Source organism: Epinephelus lanceolatus, chromosome 2 (assembly GCF_041903045.1).
Source record: "Epinephelus lanceolatus isolate andai-2023 chromosome 2, ASM4190304v1, whole genome shotgun sequence".
NCBI classification, from domain to species: domain Eukaryota; kingdom Metazoa; phylum Chordata; class Actinopteri; order Perciformes; family Serranidae; genus Epinephelus; species Epinephelus lanceolatus.
In genome coordinates, this window is record NC_135735.1 from 8,908,317 (window position 1) to 8,930,247 (window position 21,931).

At 39.4% G+C, this 21,931-nt stretch overlaps 2 protein-coding genes across 27 annotated transcripts in view; one reads left to right on the forward strand and one right to left on the reverse strand.

Annotated features, from left to right (window-relative positions):
- The window catches only part of bbox1 (butyrobetaine (gamma), 2-oxoglutarate dioxygenase (gamma-butyrobetaine hydroxylase) 1), a 47,294-nt gene extending 41,856 nt beyond the window's left edge, over positions 1 to 5,438 (forward strand). For both annotated transcript variants that reach the window (XM_033630251.2, XM_033630260.2), the window contains exon 9: positions 1,972 to 5,438. In XM_033630251.2, coding sequence (XP_033486142.1) covers positions 1,972 to 2,132 — 161 coding nt within the window. In that variant the 3' untranslated portion in view covers positions 2,133 to 5,438. The remainder of the gene's footprint in view (positions 1 to 1,971) is intronic.
- A 52-nt stretch (positions 5,439 to 5,490) lies between these two features.
- madd (MAP-kinase activating death domain) overlaps positions 5,491 to 21,931 on the reverse strand; it is an 81,248-nt gene continuing 64,807 nt past the window's right edge. For 16 of the 25 annotated variants that reach the window (XM_078173539.1, XM_033620804.2, XM_078173527.1 and 13 more), the window contains 3 exons: positions 17,995 to 18,064; positions 13,896 to 13,942; positions 5,491 to 10,175 (listed from right to left, as the gene is read on the reverse strand). In XM_078173539.1, the coding sequence (XP_078029665.1) occupies positions 10,062 to 10,175; positions 13,896 to 13,942; positions 17,995 to 18,064 (231 nt within the window). In that variant the 3' untranslated portion in view covers positions 5,491 to 10,061. The remainder of the gene's footprint in view (positions 10,176 to 13,895; positions 13,943 to 17,994; positions 18,065 to 21,931) is intronic. The other 9 variants (XM_033620906.2, XM_033620896.2, XM_033620926.2 and 6 more) reach the window with 2 other exon arrangements.

The window sequence follows — 21,931 nt, forward strand, 5'->3', positions numbered from 1 at the left end:
ATAGTATAGTATGTTGTAAAAAAAATCACGAAAAACGTCATAGTATAGTATGATGTGAGAAAATCATGAAAAACGTCATAGTATAGTATGTCGTAAAAAAATCATGAAAAACGTCATAGTATAGTATGTCGTAAAATAATCATGAAAAACGTCATAGTATGTCGTAAAAAAAATCACGAAAAACGTCATAGTATAGTGATGTGAAAAAATCATGAAAAACGTCATAGTATAGTATGTCGTGAAAAAATCATGAAAAACTTCATAGTATAGTATGTTGTGAAAAAATGAAAAACGTCATAGTATAGTATGTCGTAAAAAAATCATGAAAAACGTCATAGTATGTCGTAAAAAAAAAATCACGAAAAACGTCATAGTATAGTATGACGTGAAAAAATCATGAAAAACGTCATAGTATAGTATGTCGTGAAAAAATCATGAAAAACGTCATAGTATGTCGTAAAAAAAATCACGAAAAACGTCATAGTATAGTATGACATGAAAAAATCATGAAAAACGTCAGTATAGTATGAGGTGAAAAAATCATGAAAAACATCATAGTATGTCGTAAAAAAAATCACGAAAAACGTCATAGTATAGTATGACATGAAAAAATCATGAAAAACGTCATAGTATAGTATGACATGAAAAAATCACGAAAAACGTCATAGTATAGCATGAGGTGAAAAAATCATGAAAAACGTCATAGTATAGCATGAGGTGAAAAAATCATGAAAAACTTCATAGTATAGTATGTTGTGAAAAAATCATGAAAAACGTCATAGTATAGTATGTTGTGAAAAAATGAAAAACGTCATAGTATAGTATGTCGTAAAAAAATCATGAAAAACGTCATAGTATGTCGTAAAAAAAAAATCACGAAAAACGTCATAGTATAGTATGACGTGAAAAAATCATGAAAAACGTCATAGTATAGTATGTCGTGAAAAAATCATGAAAAACGTCATAGTATGTCGTAAAAAAAATCACGAAAAACGTCATAGTATAGTATGACATGAAAAAATCATGAAAAACGTCAGTATAGTATGAGGTGAAAAAATCATGAAAAACATCATAGTATGTCGTAAAAAAAATCACGAAAAACGTCATAGTATAGTATGACATGAAAAAATCATGAAAAACGTCATAGTATAGTATGACATGAAAAAATCACGAAAAACGTCATAGTATAGCATGAGGTGAAAAAATCATGAAAAACGTCATAGTATAGTATGACATGAAAAAATCATGAAAAACGTCATAGTATAGCATGAGGTGAAAAAATCATGAAAAACTTCATAGTATAGTATGTTGTGAAAAAATCATGAAAAACGTCATAGTATAGTATGAGGTGAAAAAATCATGAAAAACGTCATAGTATAGTATGTCGTAAAAAAATCATGAAAAACGTCATAGTATGTCGTAAAAAAAAAAAACACGAAAAACGTCATAGTATAGTATGACGTGAAAAAATCATGAAAAACGTCATAGTATAGTATGTCGTGAAAAAATCATGAAAAACGTCATAGTATGTCGTAAAAAAAATCACGAAAAACGTCATAGTATAGTATGACATGAAAAAATCATGAAAAACGTCAGTATAGTATGAGGTGAAAAAATCATGAAAAATGTCATAGTATGTCGTAAAAAAAATCACGAAAAACGTCATAGTATAGTATGACATGAAAAAATCATGAAAAACATCAGTATAGTATGAGGTGAAAAAATCATGAAAAACGTCATAGTATAGTATGACATGAAAAAATCATGAAAAACGTCATAGTATAGCATGAGGTGAAAAAATCATGAAAAACGTCATAGTATAGTATGTCGTGAAAAAATCCTGAAAAACTTCATAGTATAGTATGTCGTGAAAAAATCATGAAAAACGTCATAGTATATTATGTTGTGAAAAAATGTCATAATCGAGCATCATAACTTTGTACCTGATCTATGGGTGTTGTCTTGTTTCAGGCGACATCGTGACCTTTGATAACTGGCGCCTGCTGCACGGACGGAGGCCGTACATCAGCAGCCCTGACAGGTTGCGACACCTTGAGGGAGCCTACCTGGACTGGGATGAAGTCATGTCTCGCCTCCGGATACTGCGTAGCTCGGTCCACGGGAACATTTAAGCTCCACAGCCAAATTTAAAAAGCTGGAATGAAAACAGTGCTGGGTGGCTTGAGACTGTGAGCTCAGCTAGATGTTGCTCTTAAAGCGCTGAGGGCGGAGTGCAAAGATACTGACGTGTCTGACAACAGGTCGAGAGCTCAGTCTCTGGCTCTGAAGGAGTCAGGCATGAAATCATGAATTAAGCAACAATAATTTACTTTCCAATATCTGCAAACTTTAAATGATGACAGAAACTTCTCAAACATGTAACTTAAAGCAACACTTCAATGCAATGATTATTATTATTTACGACACCTTGCTTTTAAATTAAAAAGGTGGTTTGTATTCAGTCATAGTGACAAATTTTATAAGCTTAAATTTAATGAAATGGGTTTTATACATTTTCTGAAAATGCCACATTGTGTTTATATTATGTAATGTATGAGTTTTTAAAGCTGGTTCATTATTCTCAGTTCTCGATCTGGCTGCTTGAGATGACTCCCTGTTGACTGTCTAACAGCTATAATCACGTCTGACATTTGGTTTGATGATGATATCTGATGGCATTAGAGCTCACTGCAGTGTATAGTAAAGTGCTGAGTGTGTGTATATAGAGAGCAGTGAACATGGGAGTGATTTCACACAGAGCCCTCACGTCAAAGTTTCTTCTTCTTATCTCCTACTACAGTACTGTGCTACCTCTGCTGTTCAACCCTGTGCCTCCTGCCTACACACAGTGTGGTGTCCTTGACTCTTCCTTCATTCTGTAGAATTCTGTTCGCAGTATGTATGTTGTTCGAAGTATCTGTTAATTTAAAGGGTCAGTTGAACTGAATTACAAAGACACGTCTGCTTCTCTGCTTAACACAAAGTTTGGGATTCAGTCGCTGCCCACTGAAAACCAGATCAACTAAAGGAGCCCATTGAACCAGCTACAGTCCACACTGAGGGAAAAGACTAAGTTGTGTTGATGTTTGGGTGCACCACAGCGACCTAAGGTTTATCGGAGCTACTCTTGGTATTAGGTCTACACACACTGAGGATGTTTCCATGCACTAAATATTCAGTTTTTTGCCCTGATTCTCAAAGTGAAAGTATTCATCTATGCTGTTAACATGGGGAATAACAATGAATATTCCACTAACGTTCTTGTTAGCCGTGCACACACTGATTAACGAGCCCTATCATGACATTTGTTGCGTCAAAATATTAAAAAGTAGAACACAGACACACTTGCAAACCGTTGGTTATTTAGTGTATAATGTATCCATGACAACACACAGAGCCTACTGTAAACAGGCAAGAGGCCGTAAACTGCTGTAAATCCCCAAGTGTGCCGTGAACATGCCCAAAGAAGGCACCTAAAACTGGCATATCCCATGTCTGAATTTGGAATATCTGAATTTATAATGCTGTTTACATGACCTGTATCAATTTTGGAATATTATCATATTCGGACTTATAGTGGAAAATTAATGTGCATGTAAACACACTCACTGTGGCAGAAAAAGACATTTTCACTTCCTGTGGTCGATTTCTGAAAATATCTGTCTAAAACACAAAGGTAGGCGAATTACCTACAGACGATTAATGTCAGAAATGACCCCTCAAACTAGGCTTCATTTAAACTTACCCACAGCTGGTGCGTCTCAGTGCTGAGTCATGCTGCCTGGGTCCAAATGTTTGCACCCGCCTGCTACACTGACCTGAGTCATTAGTTTGGTACCATGACGATCCAATGGACTGCGCAGGGGACTAATGCCATCAAGCAGTGAGACGAGACGCATCAGTTTGGACTTAACTCTTTGAAACCTGAGCACACTGGCTTGATTTCATTCAAAAACATTGTAAGAAGGCAACAAGCAACCAAAGAAGAAATGACCCAATAAAATAGCAAGAAAGTAGGAAAAAGAGAAAATTAAAAACATTTGTTTAAAAAAAAAAAAAAAAGAAAAAAGTTCACAACAAACAAGAAAACAAGGAAATGACGTGGAAAGTTAATTAAAATAATCATGTCCTATAATTTTAAAGTGTAATTATAATAATAATAATAATAATAATTATTTATTAGTTTTTCTCTAGCTTTTTTTTCTTTTTTCCCCCCTATTTTTTTTAATTATTTTTTTAAATCTTTTTTTTTTCCTTTTCTGCAATTTGAGGGACATGAGAGGCATGAAGGCAATGAGCTACAAAAGTGGGAATGACCCCCCCAAAATGGCAAGAAATTAGTAAAAAGAGAAAATTAAAACCAAGAAAATTTGAAAAAAATAAATATAGTTTTCCCCTAGCTTTTTAAAATAATCTTCTAAATCTACTATTTTTTTTTTTGCAATTTATGGAATATCTCTTATCAAGTTGTTTGTTGCATTTTTCCCATATTTTTTAAAAGGAATTGCACAAATTAGCTCAGCCTTTTAAGGTTTAAATATTCACAAAAGCTGTCTGAAAGCAGCACAAGAAAAAAAAAAAAAAAAAAAAAAAAAAAGTTGATGTCCCTCCAGGTTTCAAAGGGTTAAAATGATGTAAGATTCAGGCGGATACATTGGTATAAAAGGCCTGAAAGTGGACGTTTAAGTGGACGTAATGTGAGACTGAAGATGGAAACGGAGTGTAACAAGTTGGCAGTTCTGTCTGAAATGCAGTCATTTAAAAAAAGTATCCTAACGTCATTTTCAGCGGACAGTGACAAAACATTTTTGGAACTCCTGCATACACCTGAATATTATCGATGGTGCACAAAGAATTGAAAAATCACACTCCAAAAACTAAACAGCGACTCGTCTTTTCAGAAATGACGCTCAGATTATCTGGATGATCCACAGATCTCACTACTTTTTACCAAACAAAAAAAGTTCCTGGTAAAACTATTGGCGGGTTCTATGGATTATCCAGAGTAACAGGAAGTTGTCAAGCAGCACACATTAAATCAAAAAAAAAAGCTTCCAAAATCCCAAACTATCTCCATGGATACAGGGTTAAGTGATGAGTAAGTCTTTGTAATTGCAGTAAACTGATCCTTTAAATCCCCATGAACTGTTTCTATGATGTCATCAAGCAGCACAATGTGCTCATTTTTCCACACGGCCAGTTTGTGATTGATTTGCTCCAATCTGCTGTTACTGAAAAACAATTTGCATTTTCTTCTTCTCTCCCACCTTATTTAATTGGTATGTAACCTAAAAACAGACATTATGAATGTACTTCCTGATGCAGAAACAATCAGGCTCAGAGGTGCTCACGGTGATGAGCCTGATTAAACTTAGCTCTGATCGGTTTTGCATTTTGCATATTTAATAATAAAGTTCCTCCAGTCTTAAATCTTTGAATGGTTGTTAGGTGTTTTTTTTCTCCATAAAAGGACGATGAACTTCGCTGAGCTTTATTTGCGATAACTTTATTATATTGCCAAAGCTGTACATATTCTATAAATACTTTTTCAAATACTGGAATACTTACACCTGGCATCTCATTTCATTTATTCCCTCTGGTTACAGCAGCCGGCTCGCACAATGACAGAGATGAGTTGCAATACTCCAGTTTAAAAAAATGTCCTTTTTAACTCAAGCATAAAGAGCTGTGTCCCGTCCCCAGACCCATTCAGAGATGCTTCAGATGGAGTTGTGCACCGTCTGAACATCCTGCTCATTGTTTCCCTCCACACAGTTAAATCACTAAAAAATTACAAGCATGTCAGAATCAAAAAGAAACATCTTCCAGTGATATAGCTGTACCGATATATTGCTCATCTGGAGAAACTGTTCACCACACGGACGCACAAGCACACACAAACCCACACACACGCACGCTCACTGTGAAATTTACGGGGCCGGCGACCGGACCAACTGTTCTTTACGATCACAGAACAGACACAATGTAAGACTGGATCTCCTCTGGGAGCAGGTGACCACAGCTGTTAGGCTTCAACACAGCTCAACGACCAATCACAGGGCGGAAAACTGCTGCTGCTGCTGCTGCTGCTGCGTTCGGAGGGTTTTGTACGTTTGTCACAGCCCAGTCTGTGATGAGAAAACAGGTGTTTAAATCCTTGGCTGCTCCAAAACATGACCTGCTGTCACACCAGAGTCTGTGACCAAGTCCCCTTTATATACCCAAAATGCACTGGTTCTCTTTGTTCTCTAGTTAACGGCATAATTTTTGGATTCCTCTACGTTTAGGTGACAGCAGGAGGCACTGGTGCATGGATGTCGTCACACTTTCTACAAGTGGTGTTTGGTATTAGAGCTGCACGATTAGTCGATCGAAATAAAATTAATCGCAAATTATTATGAGTCATTTCTCAAGCAAAAATGGTCACATTTGCTGGTTCAATTTTTTTTCAATGTGAGACTGTTGCTTTTTTTGTCACGTATGATCAGCAGTGGTTCCAAACTGGTGGGTCGTGGTCCAAAAAAGGGTCGCAGATCCACTCTGAATTGACCACAAGTGACTCGCAAACGTGTCAAGTTTGTAAAAAACACACTTAATTTTCAGGTAGTTAATTTCTGGCACAGAGCTTTTATTTTGAAGTGCTGTTTCCTTCAGTTCTGCTGTTACACCAGATTCTGTGACCAAGACGTGACAGTTTAAGTCCCTTTTATTTACCCAGAATGCACTGGTTCTCTTTGTTTTCTATTAAAGTTAACTGCATTGTTTTTGCATTTTTCTACTTTTAGGGTGACAGCAGGAGGAAATGTTGCCTGGATATTGTCACACCAATTAATTAATTATTAATTAGAGCCACACAATTAGTTGGTAAACTGACTGAAAGAAATTTAATTGCAAACTATTGTGATATTTAAATAAATGATGTAGTCATTCCTCAAGCAGAAATGTCACATTTGTTGCTTTGAGTTTCTAAATTGTGAGACTTTGTCATTAATGATAAAACTGGTTCCCAACTGGTGAGTCGCAGTCCAAAAGTGGGTTGTGGACGCGTTATGAGTGGACCACGAGTGACTCGCAAGTGTGTCAACTTTGTAAAACACACATTATTTTGAAGTGCAGTTTCCTGCTGTAGAGTGAGTGACTAACAGACAGCAAACAACCTCGACGACGTGGCCAAACACAAGTGTGACGCTGAGTATATTAAACTGTGTAGACCTTGAACTAATGACTAAGGAGACATCTGAACCAGTTGGGAACCACTGTGATAGAGTGTGAAGTTTTCTACTGCCAGTAAACAAGAGCTGTGTACAGAGTTCTTGCAGTAGGTGAGTAGACATCTGTTTAGTGGTGTGTCACCTGTGATGTCACAGACGGGCCATAAAACAGGTCAGTAGTTTTGTATCTCTCTTACTAAATCAGTCTCTCCTTCAAACTCCGTGCTGACGTAATCTGGATTGATATTCGAGCACTGGTGGGCGGAGATGGACGGTATTTGTATGAGGCCCATCATTGCATCTCACAAGGGGCTTAAATTGGTGTGTCCACCTGGGTGTTGTATTTCCATCAGTGCTGTTCGTAGCCGATCAGAGCTGGAGCTGATAAATACCTGTGACTACTGATCTGGGTGCTGCAAGTAAACCTGAAAATGTCTCTGGGTTCTTGGTAATTATGAAAGAATTTTTCACTTTTTCTTGACATTTAATAGACAAAATATTATTTAATTAATCGCGGAAATAATCAGCAGATTCCTAGATAATAAAGAAAGACTGTTAGATGCAGCTCTGGTAATGTTAAAATATTTTTTAAACTTCAGACACAGCAGGGTCACATGTTCAAATTTGTGACTTAACCTTCGAGAGTTTTCCTCTGGTATCCTTCAGTCTTTATAACCGGCGAGGGGTAAAGGCCAATGAGATGTGAGTATTTCTAAATTTCCAGGTGCAGGTCAACAGAGGCACGGCACACAATAGGTCACTATTTCTAACAAAGGCCATCAGAAAATGTGACCCTGCACCCGGAAACTGAAGAAACTGCTGACCTGTTGTAAAGACTGAAGGACAGACTGAACATATCGCTCACGCTGCGTTCAAGTAGTGTCGGCACAATGAGGAGGAAACCTCGTCAATCCCGATGTTACATCCGCTGGTGGCCTTGTAGTGATGTCATTAAGAGTCGAATGCCTCGATTAGACCGAACGTGGTTTTAACATTGCTGCGTTTTTTTCTTTGTATGGTTTGATGTGAAGTAAACGTGCAGATTTGAACCTAGAGGGCACCTGGGGCCTGGACACAGGGAAATGGAGACCCAAGTGTGGGCACAGAAAGAGGAGAATCACAGGGAGAAACGTCACCACCAGTTTGTCCGGGAGTTCGCCTGGAGGATCAAGCCTCACTTTAGGATGAGTCGGGGACAGTTTGACAATTTGCGGTCAATCACTGGGCCTCATTATGGTTGGTAAAACTTCAGGAAATAGCTGAGGCTAAAATCTGTTTAGATGCGTGAACGTTAGCTTCATACTATACGCTATCATTTCTTGTCATCGCCGCCACAGAAGGCCTGGGTTTCAATTCATCTGATTGGACATGACACGACACCGCTGCAGTTCTTTTATCAGGTGGTCTAATATGGAAATAAAAATACTGACCTGTTTTAACGAAAGAAATACGACAACGTCCGTGCAACAGCGCCCCCTGCAGTCACACACAATATGGTGTAACACCAGCTGAGCCAGGTCGGTTTAGTTTCCACTTCATCACACAAACGACGCCATTTCACACGACTTTTAGAGGCTGAATTTAAATGGAGAAGATACTGCAGCATCTCTGACGTTAGGCGCAGCATCTCCACCACCTGTTGTTTAAAGACACCTGTTGTGACATCACAGACTGGGGGCGTGGCCTGTGTGCAAAACACTCCAAACACTTCACCCATGGAGAGCAACACAGCAGCTGTTTTCTTTTCCATAAGTGATTTGGAGTTGATTTACCTTAAAAAGACAAACTTTAAACAGTCAGACTGACGTCATCATATTCACCTCGATCAATATGAACTATAGAAAAACAAAAACACGTTCTTACATTCTTCACCCTGTGAAGCCAGTTAACTCAAGGAAACATGGCTCTGGCAATGGCTAACTACTCATTAAGTATTGCACATCTAGCAAATCAACAATTTGTAACTTTTTTTTTTTCCAGAGAAATGTACAGTCAATATATGTATATATTAAATAAATACTATATATAGAAATATATATAATATTTATTTGTCATCCTCATAGTAACATGCAATTGATAACAGCAGACCACAGACGAGAGATTTTACAGTAGAACTAGAACAGTAATTCAGCCCGGCGGGCCGATCTAGGGCAAGAGAACACATCTGAGAACACTCACATTATTTTAGGGTTCAAACACTTGTAAGAAGCGTTCACATGCAGTGCTCTGGTGCAGTATACAGTAGCGTTTTCAGTATGGGACGTCCTGCACTACAAGAGGGTCTCTGGATATTTCACCAGTTTAAACTTGGACAGACTGGAACTTTACAGTAACCACAGATCACAGAATAACTCACAGTCGAATGGAGACGGGCAGGGAGCGGCGGGGGGGGGGGGGGGGGGCTGTAGTGAATGTCAAGGCTGTGCACGGGACCTGCATGCACTCTGTGCCTCGGGGTGATCCCTCACATCTCCTATCGGTAAAAACAGTTGGGTGGTTGGCAGCAGGAACAAGAGAAGACTTTCACACTGAGGAGAGGAGCTTGAGGAGAGTCTCCCGACTTAAGGAGCAGGCAAACATTTAGCTAGTTGGAATCATCAGGACGACAGCGATGAGGGGTTGCAAGTATTTACACGACATCACAGACTAAACACGTCTACACAACAGGGTCTAAAAAGGGTTGAGGCTTGTATATACAAGAGGAGGGAGCGGGAAGTGTGTGCTTAGAGTAAAGTTAGGGATTGTCAGAAGTCTGTGGTTTTAGAGCTGAGATGCCGTTTCAAGTAGAGAGGCACACCGAGGATGTGGGGGAGGGGGGCGCAGAGAGGGGGAGAGGGCGCAGGGCGTAGACTAGCTAGGAAGGGGTCGCGGTGACAGAATCTTGGGTTTTCCTTCCGCCTCCTTCCCCTTCACTGCCGCCACGTAGGAGAAAAGGCAGAGGACCGAGTAACAGATCTGATGTGCCTGTGGGAGGAAAGAACAACCATGAGGAAGATGATGGTCCAGGTGTGAGGTCACAGCTGTGTACAGATAAAAACAACTCCAGAGAAATATTTACTGTCACACACGAGTTATATAATACTATGGAGTGATGTTTTTAGGAGTGTATCCCTGTGTGTATCTTGCGCACTAGCATCAAGATGTTCATCTGGTGGATAGCTGGCGTCAGTAAAGGGCTACCTCAAAGACACACAGTAGGGATGCACCACATTGCAATTTTTGCAGATATCCGATATGCTGATATATAACGAGTCATATCCACCTAATTTTAGTGATCAAGTCTCTTCTGCAGTGGAATTAACGTCATATTATACATGCATACTCTTATCATGACGGCCCACCAGCAGACTGAGACATGAAATACAATACTTTTTAATGTATGTAATATTCAGTCATTGTACAAAGTAAGAAAAAGAATGTTAGCTAATTCTTCTGCTGATATGTAAACACATGTAACACATGTACTGTAAACACATTGTTTACTAGACAACTCCACAGGGCTTGTTAAACGTGTGTGCTCTCCATGCAGTGTTCTCAGAGAGCAAAACCCTGACCTAAATGACCTGAACCCTAAAGATGAAACGCTGACTGACCAGTGCATTTTAATTTATTGAAATGTAATCTATTAACCCCACTTAGTGCTAACGATTCTCAGTCGTCACCTTACTCAACAACAACACCAAATTATAACATAACGGATTCTGACAGATGCTAAATATTCTTATTTAGAACTGGGAGCTCTAAGTTAAAGTGGAGAACGCGTTCAGACTGCGCTGCTCAGCACAGTGGGGAACTAGAGTACTGGGGTCTGGCACCAAGACTAACAAGAATCTGCAGGGTCGCCCAGGGAAAATTCAAACCTGGCTCCACTTTTTGATTTTCCATCGCACTGCTTTGATGGATGACGTCACACAACGTCGAAAAATCAAATACATGGTGTAGTGCTGCAGTTGATCACAAGACCACTGGGACCTTAAATCACTGTAGGTGCATTTCCACCCCCTGTTTTTATGCATATTTCCAACTTGGCTTAAAGGTGGCTTAAGTGGAGACAAAAAATAAATAAAAAACCTTAACACATGGCAAAAATCTTCAGTCAACTAGTGGCTCTTTGCTTCTGTTTCCAATTGACAATTAATTCTTGTTATTACATTTTAAATTAATTATTTAAATTTGACCATATGGCCTTAAAGGGAAATTTCAGTTTATTTCAACCTGTTTCCTAGCGTCCTAAATTTGTTTCAAGTGACTAGTGACATAAAAATAATAGTTAGCATGTTAGCCGTTAGCCTAGATACAGCTGGGGCGCATAGCGTCAGACCTGTTAAAACGTAAGTGAACGGGCAACCTTCAAGTGCAAAGTTAGTCCACTAAACAAGCTTTTTTCCCACAAAGACCGCCTCATATCGTTAGGATAAATGTCAGAGAACATATAGAAAACGACATGTAAATGTGTTGTCTTACCTTACCGGTGTGGTGCCCTGTTTGTTTACCATTTAGCTCTGCTTTCCAAAGCGCGGCCGAAATATCGTGAAAACAAGCAGCGATCTCATACCGTGCCTGAAATCTCGCGAGAACAAGCAGCAACAGCTGGAAGGCAGAACCGGACAGTAGCCTGAAAAGTTCATTCATTTATTTTATGAAAGATTTATAGAATAATGGCTGACTTTTTGCCAGACTTCGACTTTGTGGAGGAGGAATTTGATTTTGCAGAGTTTGATGGCCGCCCTTATTTATTTGAGCCAGAATACACTGACGAAGAGCTTCGTGAAATTGAAGAACAGAGGAGGAGAGAGAGAGAGGCGCAACAGGTAGAGGACGAGAGAGGAGGAATGGCTGCTGCAAGGCTGCGTAGCTCTGGAGATTGGTGGTGTACCTGTGAATGCTGTGCCCCAGTGCCCACAGAAGAGGAATGCCTCTGTTGCAAGGAATGGGACCGGTTGCAGCCTTATTTTCAAGGTCTGGATGTGACCGAGGACGAGACACCTCCACCTGGAGTAGTATCCAGCTGGGCTTTATCTAGAGCCGGCGAGATATATTTTGGCCGCGCTTTGGAAAGCAGAGCTAGATGGTAAACAAACATGGCAGCACACCGGTAAAGTAAGACAACACGTTTACATGTTGTTTTCTATATGTTCTCTGACATTTATCCTAACGATATGAGGCGGTCTTTGTGGAAAAAAAGCTTGTTTAGTGGACTAACTTTGCACTTGAAGGTTGCCTGTTCACTTATGTTTTAACAGGTCTGACGCTACTATGCGCCCCGGCTGTATCTAGGCTAACGGCTAACATGCTAACTATTATTTTTATGTCACTAGTCACTTGAAACAAATTCAGGACGATAGGAGACAGGTTGAAATAAACCGAAATTTCCCTTTAATGTGGTATCACACTTTTCTATTTTTTAAAGAAGAATTTGAAAATGTAAATGACAGCTGTCACGGCATAAAACCAATGATCTCTTGATCTTTAACGAATCAGGACTTGATAGTCTAACATTAGTGAATCATGACCTTTAAATCAAAAGTCAAAATAGCTTGTGAATTTGGAGAATCGTGACACCCCTACATGTTTCTGTTACATGTTTTGAAGTCTGACTGTCGCTCTTTTAATCAGATGATTTCGAGCCACCTACTGTTTCTTACTATTACCAAACTCCTAATATTCAGTAGTGGATTGATAATTTTCTGAAACTTTGGTTAAAACGTGCACTTTGTAAACTTTTCATTACTTTCCAGAATTGTAAAATCCTGTATAGAGAATCATAAACCACTGTGCAGTTGTTTGGCAAATGATGAGCCTTCAAACTCATGAATATATTACTTTAGTTGTTTTTTTTTCATAACTATTTATCATCTTCTAATTAACACATCCACACCAGTGCAGACCCTTGCATTTTGTGTTTGTAAATCAGTGCTACTTTCAGTCTGAACATGCCCCAACATAATTATTATGCAGGGTTTTTTTAAACACGGGAAAACATGCGGGCTATTGGCAATAAATGTGTCAGAAAACTGTTTTAGTAAACAGTAGAAAGCAGCATGGAGTGAAAGTGGTTCCTCCTTTTTTTATATCTGTTACTGATTCATTTCTCTTTTAAACTCAGTGCCAGTTTGGATCCATGTTTGAGCTGCTTGGACAGAAACAGACAGATTTTATGGCAGCACGTCGTTACATCGTGCCAGAGATTGGCAAAAAATTAGCGCATCCACCTGGGTGTCATGTTCCATCCCTGCCTATCAGAGCTGGAGTTGATGAATACCCATGACAACTGCAGAGTCGTTTGACCCGGGAGCGAACACCGATCGTAACCTCTCCATTAAATACAAAATCCTGATGTCAGCGGGAGTGAGTAGGAAAGGAGCTTCACTGTAAGATGAAGTGGAGACATAACTTTGGTGCCATCAGCTCGTTATATGAGTAAGGTGACTGCTGACTACAGGGCCAAACTCTCAGGAGGTGCTGTAATCCTTTAATGACCAGAGGGAATTAAACTGCTTCACTCTCAGTGATTAAGTTCACACATTATAAAGGACGTGTTAAAGTGCTTCCACTGAGGTTAGAGCTTCAGTTTTCAGACTTGTACTCATGTTAGATGTCTCAGGGGGACTGAATCAGAGGGACACCTTGTGACTGGCGCTCGACATGCACTGGTAGAAGACAAAAGAAGACGTGAGCACTCACCATGGGGGTCTTGTACTTGTGGATCACCACTTCTTTAGTTTCAGGAACTATGCCGATGCAAGAGACAAAACAAAGAATTCAAAGGCAGCAGGAACATTAATGAGTTCATGCTTGAGAGCTTTTGGGGAGGGGGAGGCAACAGGGGTGGACTTTTAACAAGGTGTAAAATGGGATGTGGGCCAAGAAGAGTCTGCCACAACAGTCAGGAGTACACTCAACTTCAGACAGAGAGGGTGACAAGGGCAGGAGTCTGCTGCTGTTAAATCCTGTTTATGTTGAAATGTTTAAAAACTCGGATTAATTAAATGATCAGACTTTATTTTTTCAACTGATTTTCAGTCTATCAAAGGACCGAGTCTGGTGTAATAAACTGTTTATATGGGACTGTAAAGTGATAAATGTGACTGTTGGTGGGACGTTCATGGCCCACAAAATGGACAAAAAAAACACAAATGTCTTTTATAACAAGAGACTGCAAAGGTTGTAAAGTTTCAAATGTGAAATAAAACAAAGCAGGAAAAAGAAGGACAACCTTCCCTCCCCAACTCTTTCCACCCCAGTGAACCGAGAGTTAAAAGACATCACAGAGAAGCAGCTACGAGAGGCCAAAATCCTTTGACCCGGGACCATGTCACTGCCCGCAGGACAGATTGACTTTTCATTAGTAACTGTGAACCCATACAAGAGATGAGGAGGCAGAGATTTGGACAGATGAAGGGGGGGGGGCGGGGGGGGGGGGCTGGGAAATGTTAAATCCCTCTACAGACCCCCGACTTGCTGAGATTCAGAGGCAGACTACCAGAGAATGAGAGATGGAGTCTGGGGTGATCTCCGAAATGAAAAGCAAGTGATGACGGAAGCAGAGGAAAACTCATGGTACAGAAAAAAGAAAATAACCAGTGAAAAGGATCGAGTGAGGAAATACTCTGAGTTTAGTTTGAATAAGAAAGGAGAAAGGTGACAACACTTTACCTGCTGGAGAATGAAGGTTTTCATAGTGGCAAAGATGAGGGCAACATTACAAAAGCAGCACAGAGACACGACAGTAACCCAGCCTGGCACTCAACCTCAGCCTCTGACCGTCGTAGACATGTAAACAGTGCACTGACCCTTTAACTCCTGCTCAGCAGAGGCAGCCTCGACAACAAATCTTTAGTGCTCTCTTCTCTGCACCTATGAAACGTATAACTTACAGATCAAGGGTTTTTTTTTCTGTCAACGTGTAGATAAATCTGGTGTTTAAGGAGGATTTTAAGAGCTAAAACTACTTCTTATTCTTCTCTTAAGTTCAATAACTGGTCTTTATTTTCCAGCTAACTTAAAATCATTGTACAACTTGGTGAAATATTTAAAATTGTGCGAGTGTTGTTGTTGCGTCTGGTACTTGTTGGGCATTGTGGTTTTAAACCTTTGAAACCTGAAGCGACGTCACTTTTCAGATGCCCTTCGCAAGTTTTCATACCTTTAAACGTTGAGCAAATTGCCGCAATCCTTTCAAAAACATGGAGAAAAAAGCAAAAAGTAACTTGATGAGAAATGTTCCACAAATTGGAAAAAATTAGTAGATTTTGAAAATTATCTTAAGGGAAAAACCTATGTTTATAATTATCATTATTATATTTCTAAAATAATGTTACGGAATTATTATGTTTTTTTAAACTCTTTCTCCAGGTCATCTCCTTGTTGTTTGTTGGTTTTAACTTTCGTTCTTTTTTTCCTTATTTTTTTGTTGTTAATTAATTTTAACTTTTTACTAAATTCTTGCAGATTTTTTAGGTCATTTATCCATCTGTTGTTCATTGCCGTTTTCCCATGTTTTTGAAGGAAACCGAGCCAATTTGCTCAGGTTCCAAAAGGTTAATCAAATACTCAAACAGAAATAAATAATGTGTTTATCAGGGACTATTTTCAGTGGTGGATTAATACACATTTAGTGCTTGCAGGACAGTGACTGTGGGACTGAGTCAAAATAAACTACAGTTTCTATGTTCATTGATGCGTTTCTAAAAGCTCTATGGCACTGATTTATTTTTACTTTTTTTCATTGGATTTGTCAACAATATGAAAAAAATTATAGAATATCAGCAAACTTAACCGTTAGGGCTCGATCTTACACCTAGCTTAAAGAGCGCACAGCGCAACTGTCATTGCTAGCATTAGATCAATGCAGTTGTCATATTCACGTCCAGCACTCACACTGTGTAAGCAGCAAATGTACTTGCATCCATCTGTGCACCCATGGGTGTGTAGATCTTAAACTGAGGTGTGGTCAGGTGCACTGTTGGCGGACTGGTATTTTGAGGCAGCAGAAGTCAACAGCGCAGAATGGATGAGACGCGGGGATGAGTTGCTGGTCAGTAAAATACCACAGGATTAATAAGGAAAATATTCACTACAATCTATATAATGTGAATGTAGCAGAGAGCAGAGCAGAGACGCAGCTGCTTTCTGACTCCCCATTAAAGGCTCATTTATGCTCAACATTACATATGTATACGGACATGGACGGATCCCTCTGTCTGTACTGTGTGTTCAGTTCATCCGTATTAGTGCACAGATAAAACATAGCAGTACCATCATAGACCACAGGGGGCAGTGTAGCATAGTTGAAGTGAGATAAGACCATAAGAGAGGACGAAGACATTTAAAAAATGGAATGGAATGAATCTCTAACATAGTGGAAAGAATTCTCTGTCTGTCGTGTTGCAATATATTTCATGGCACATTTGTTGTTGTGAAACTTTTGACTCCGCCCTCTAGTGCCATCTGTTGGCTGTATCGATGCCTACATAAAGGACACACGGAAGTACGAGGGCTGCTACGTTTACAATGTTTGAAACAGGCGCATCTATTTATGTACAGTAAGGAAGTATAAAGGAGCCTTAAGAGAAACGCTGTGCGCATTTACTCACATTGATATACCTGAAGCTAAAAGTTTAGCTCTTGCTTAAATGTCCCACGATATTTGCTGCAGAGATTAGGGGTGGGAATCACAAGAGGATCCACGATACAATATTATCACGATAAAATATATTGCGATATGTTAACTTTTTTCAACTGTAAATGACGTTCCCTGAGGAAAACTTTGAAAACTTCATCTTATTAGATAAAACTTCAGCCATTTTCTTTTTGTAGCAAAATGTATGTAGTGGACTGAAAAGCAATTTATGATATTATTCTAGTAGGCTGCCTAAAGTTTAATTTGTATTTGTCATGATAATAATTTATATAATAAAAAAAAAACAATGATATTTGGCACTGTGACGATACGATATTGCCACACAAAAGTATTGCAATACTATGCTGTATTTATTTCCCTCCCAACTTTAAGTGACATTTAAGCTCTTACTACATCACTCTCAAAAGTGTTCGCTTCTCCACTTTGCTGAACTCGTCACGCCCAAAACACATCTATGATTAATTAAGGGACTAAATCCGACCACTTTGCACCCAGATTATGCACCATTTAACTTGTATAAGTGGAGTTTGACACGTCCAAAATGCACTTGTGGCATCCACTTTAGACCAGGCCCTATGGATTGTTTAAATAGGGTCCTTGATGTTTATATATTAAACCTTATATTTGCTTGTGTTATGGTAAAAGAAACTTTGTTAAACGGATCGAATCTTGGTTTGTAATTTTAACTACACAATGAAACAAGTGGCTGTAAATTACTTTTACTCATTATGCATTAAGTTTTGCCTCTACGTCTCTGTGATGAAACATTTTAGTTTTAATTTCTACTTGTTCCTGTTCGTTGTAAAATATGGAAAAAAAGGCAGCGAGACTTTCTGTCCTCACACTTCTGTTTCACACTGCACACACTTATTATTTCTCTCCGTCCCTCTCCATCAGCTCAGTAAAATGTGGCTCTGCTCTAAACTTTCATCGCTGCCATGTGACCGCTAGAAACCCACATCCTCTCCAGAATTCATCGCTCACTTAATCACCTGCAGACATCAAAGTCTCGGTGCTCCCCGAGGTGAGCGAGTATCCAATTTAGTGAGACCCTTATTAGCTCTCGTCAATGCATTTGCCATGAAGCTGAGTTACTGCCGTGCCGAGTACAGGCCTAGAATCAATAGATGGTGTAATTACCAAATTCCTCCAGGACAAAGACTCCCTTCACTGTATTGCACTTTTTAATGTGACTCAGCTCTATGAAAACCTAAAAACAAACAAAAAACAAACAAAACAAGACAACATTATTAACTCAACAACACTGGATGAAAAGTAAACACTTCATATTTAAAAAATTAACCATGTTAAACTTGTTTTATTCAGTATGAAAGGTCAAAATAAAACAACTACACATGGAGTGCAAGCTTTTAACAGCTAATGAAAGAAAAGAAAAGCACACTATGAGAAGTTTCCATGATCAAACGCATACATGGGCGACGGTTAAATGAGGAGAAATGCATTTAGTCTGCTCAAAGCTCAAAACTTATTCAACAAGACTTGTTTCATCAATGAAGTGGATCAGAACTGGAGAATTTAAACTTGTATTTGGATGTGAACAGCAGAGGTAGTTAAAGAAAGAAACACATTTCTGTTTAATGCTCAGAGATGCAATATGGCCCATATGATGCATACATGGAAGTTCCATATAAAAATGTGGACAAGGACACAAAATTAGATTTGCCATACAGCTACGACAGTAAAAAGAAAAAGATAGAGGAAAAGAAAAGAAGGAACCCAATAAGATGTAACTGCTAATAAGCAAACACAGCAGAGGTTGTGTACCTTCCGCTCCTTGCAGGGGGAGAGAGCATGGGAGAGAAATGGTTTGGATTATTATCGGACAGAAGAGCACAAACACTCGACGACACTCCGAGAGGGCGCTATCCACAGGAGCCTCGTGCGGATTCAAATCAAGAATCTAGCTAAGAAGTTACCAAAAGCCAATATGATAAAAAAAATAAATAAAAAAAAACATCACAAGAGGAATCAACCCCCCCAAAAACTAGGAAATGGAAGAAGAAAAATAAAGAGGACTAGAGGTTTGACTAGGGTATTGAGAGCTGGATTCACCTTTGTTTTCCTGGACTTTCTTTAAACATCTCAGTCCCCCAGAGCCCTCCATGCCTCCTCCTCCAGCAACAAGGGCTGGCACCAACACCACTTGCTCACACAGCAGCACAGATAAATGAGGGCAGCCACTGATGGACAGTAAATCCTGCTACCATGTAGGATGTCACCTCCGACACCATCTCACTGCAGAGCTGCCTGGGACACCACCCAGAGCTCAACCGCTATCAATTTAGAGCTGAATAAAGCTCCTGCTGATGGTTCAGTAAAAGTATTTCACTCAGAAACCATGAAACTATCCACGAGGACTCACAGTCTAACTGCAGAAAAGTCTCTAATGAAAATCGTTTATTCTAGAAATGTGGAGCGTCTTTGAGAAACCGATGTCTGAGGTTAATTGTACTGAGCTTGTATGATAATGAAAAGTCTTCTCCGAGTGCGGCACTCTAACCCCCTGCAATATGAAGCGAAAAAATTCAACTTGAGCCAAAAGAGCCTGAGGTAGAAGCAGCGAGGGAAAGCAGGCAGCGACCATAACAGTGACTCAGTGTAGCTACGTCCAAGTTAAATGGTCAGTTCACCCAAATAATAGAACTGCATTTTATCTGGCCAAGCAGAAAGTTTTGGTTCATAATCCACTGCTGCAGGAATGGAAATGAGTTGGCATGTTTGGACTCCCGATTCCCTCATCTGAAAGTCAATGGGTTTTAGTCTGTGGTTAACACAAGCTTAAGAGTTGGGATGTGTGCGTCTAAACGATTAAATGTCCGCCACCCCACTAGTCGGCACCAGAAATATTAGTCGGTTAAACCTATTAGTGTTTTATTCATGTACAAGGCTTCTTAACGGTCATGCAGCTGCCTGCCACTAGTGGGTGCTACAGAGCCGCCAGACAGCAGTCCCTGGCCTGGAGTTTTAAAACAGCATGGTGGGAAATAAGAGAGATGTCGTCTGACAAAACCAGCGCAGTTTGGCAGCACTTTGATCTAGAAAATTAATTCAGCAGCTCTTAATCTTTTTGAGATGTTTTATTATTTGTTAACTTTAAGTGAGGTGTTGTCAGATAATGTGCAGGTTTACATTCACACTGCACGGAGCTACATGCCTCTCATTTCAGCTGAAATTTGATTATAATTTAGATGTTATTTTATTAACTTTAAAGTGAATTGCTATCATATCTGTCAGATAACCTGCAAGGTTCAATGTGCCCCACATTACAGAGGCAATTTATTTATCTGAGATGTTCTTTTAGTGATAATGACTTTAGTGTTCTTTTCTCTCAGATATGTTAGGATATTACATACCTTGACATGTTTCGGCGGAAACTTCCGCCTTCCTCTGAGGAAGAAACATGTCAAGGTATGTAATATCCTAACATATCTGAGAGAAAAGAACACTAAAGTCATTATCATAAACTAAAGACATAATGAACACCATTGAACTGTTTTTCTAGTGGTTAATTTTTGACTGAGTTGCCGTCATGTTCACGTCCATACCGCACGGCATTGCTGTTAAAGATTGTGATTAAAGGCTTCACAGGGCTGTTAATGCACACAATATTTTTTAGGACAAGGTTTCAAATACTTAATAAATTGTGCCAAAGTTTGATTGTTTTCTGAGTGTTTTTAGTCGACTAGTCTTAATTAAAAGTTTCGTTTAGTCGACAAGGAAATTAGTCGACAGGAACATCCCTAATCTGAACCCTAGGAAAGAGGCGTCATAATTGGTTGTGAGCAATGTGGTGCACCGTTTTGTGCTGAATTTTTTCAGGAGCCCTGTTTCTATTCAAATCTGTTGCTGGCTTTGAAAGAGCTGCACTTGATGAGGAACACCTGATTCCTTAAGTTGAAACAAGAACCTAACCATATGAGTCCTTAGCTTATCCAAAAACCTTAATAAGGTGGCAGCTGGCTGGAGGGAGATCACCAGCCAGCTGAAAGTTTCTGATAAATGACCATTGCTAAAAAAACCTAAACTACTTGCAGTTGGCTTCATTCTATCTAATTTCCTGTAAATGTCTCAATATGAAATGTGTGTTTTCTATTACAAGTAACGATACAAACATAGGCAAATAGCAAGTAAGCTACCCACCCATCTTTTAGGTAGCTACGTCTCCAGATTGAACGTGTTTGCTTACATGATGTAACAGAAGTGAATATTACAGGATTCAATGTTGACAGAGAGCTCTGATGACACCAGACACCAGTCTGGTCTGGTGTTTGGCTTAATACCAAACAGTTTTACCCTAGCCCAGCCGTAGTAGCTCCTATAAAACTCTCTGCAGTGAGGTCTGTGGATTATCAATAGTAATCAGGACATTGTTGCTGCTGAATACTTGAAATTAGATTTTGTGAGCGCCACAAATGAGCAACCATTCACCTCCACAGTACTGGGTTGGAGGTGAAAAACTTTGAGACAAATAACAGAACCTGTACAAGTTCAACCAAAACTGTCGGCATGGATAGATACCACAACAAGTGAAGCAGAAAACGTCTTTTGTTTGTCTTGTAATTTGGGTGAACTGACCGTTAAAATGACTTCTGTTGTTGACACTTCAGTTCAAAGATGTAAGATTTTCTTTCACTTCTTGCTAACGCAGAAGCTCAACGTGTGTGAAGTGTCTTTAATCTGCAGCGGCTCCCTGATCTGTCAGCATGGTCACGTCTCAGACTATTCAACTACAGCACACTGTTCAATCACAGAACCTGAGGAAACATGCGAACCCCGACTACGACTGCCTGTGCAGGTGTGAAGACAACACATGACGATGTTCGAGGGTCCAAACTTAAATGTGGAAGTTGCTATTAAATAGCCAATTATTAATGAAAAGTCTTTGCTCAAGGTCATCCGTCTGAAGTTACCACTGATGCACAACACACACACATTAACACTTCGTCTCCTCCCACACAGTAAATGAACAATGAGGTTTGAGCACCACGGATGTCGAAAAGAAAACTTGTGTGGAAGGATGTGTTAATATTGTTCTTGGGAAACGCATGCACACGAA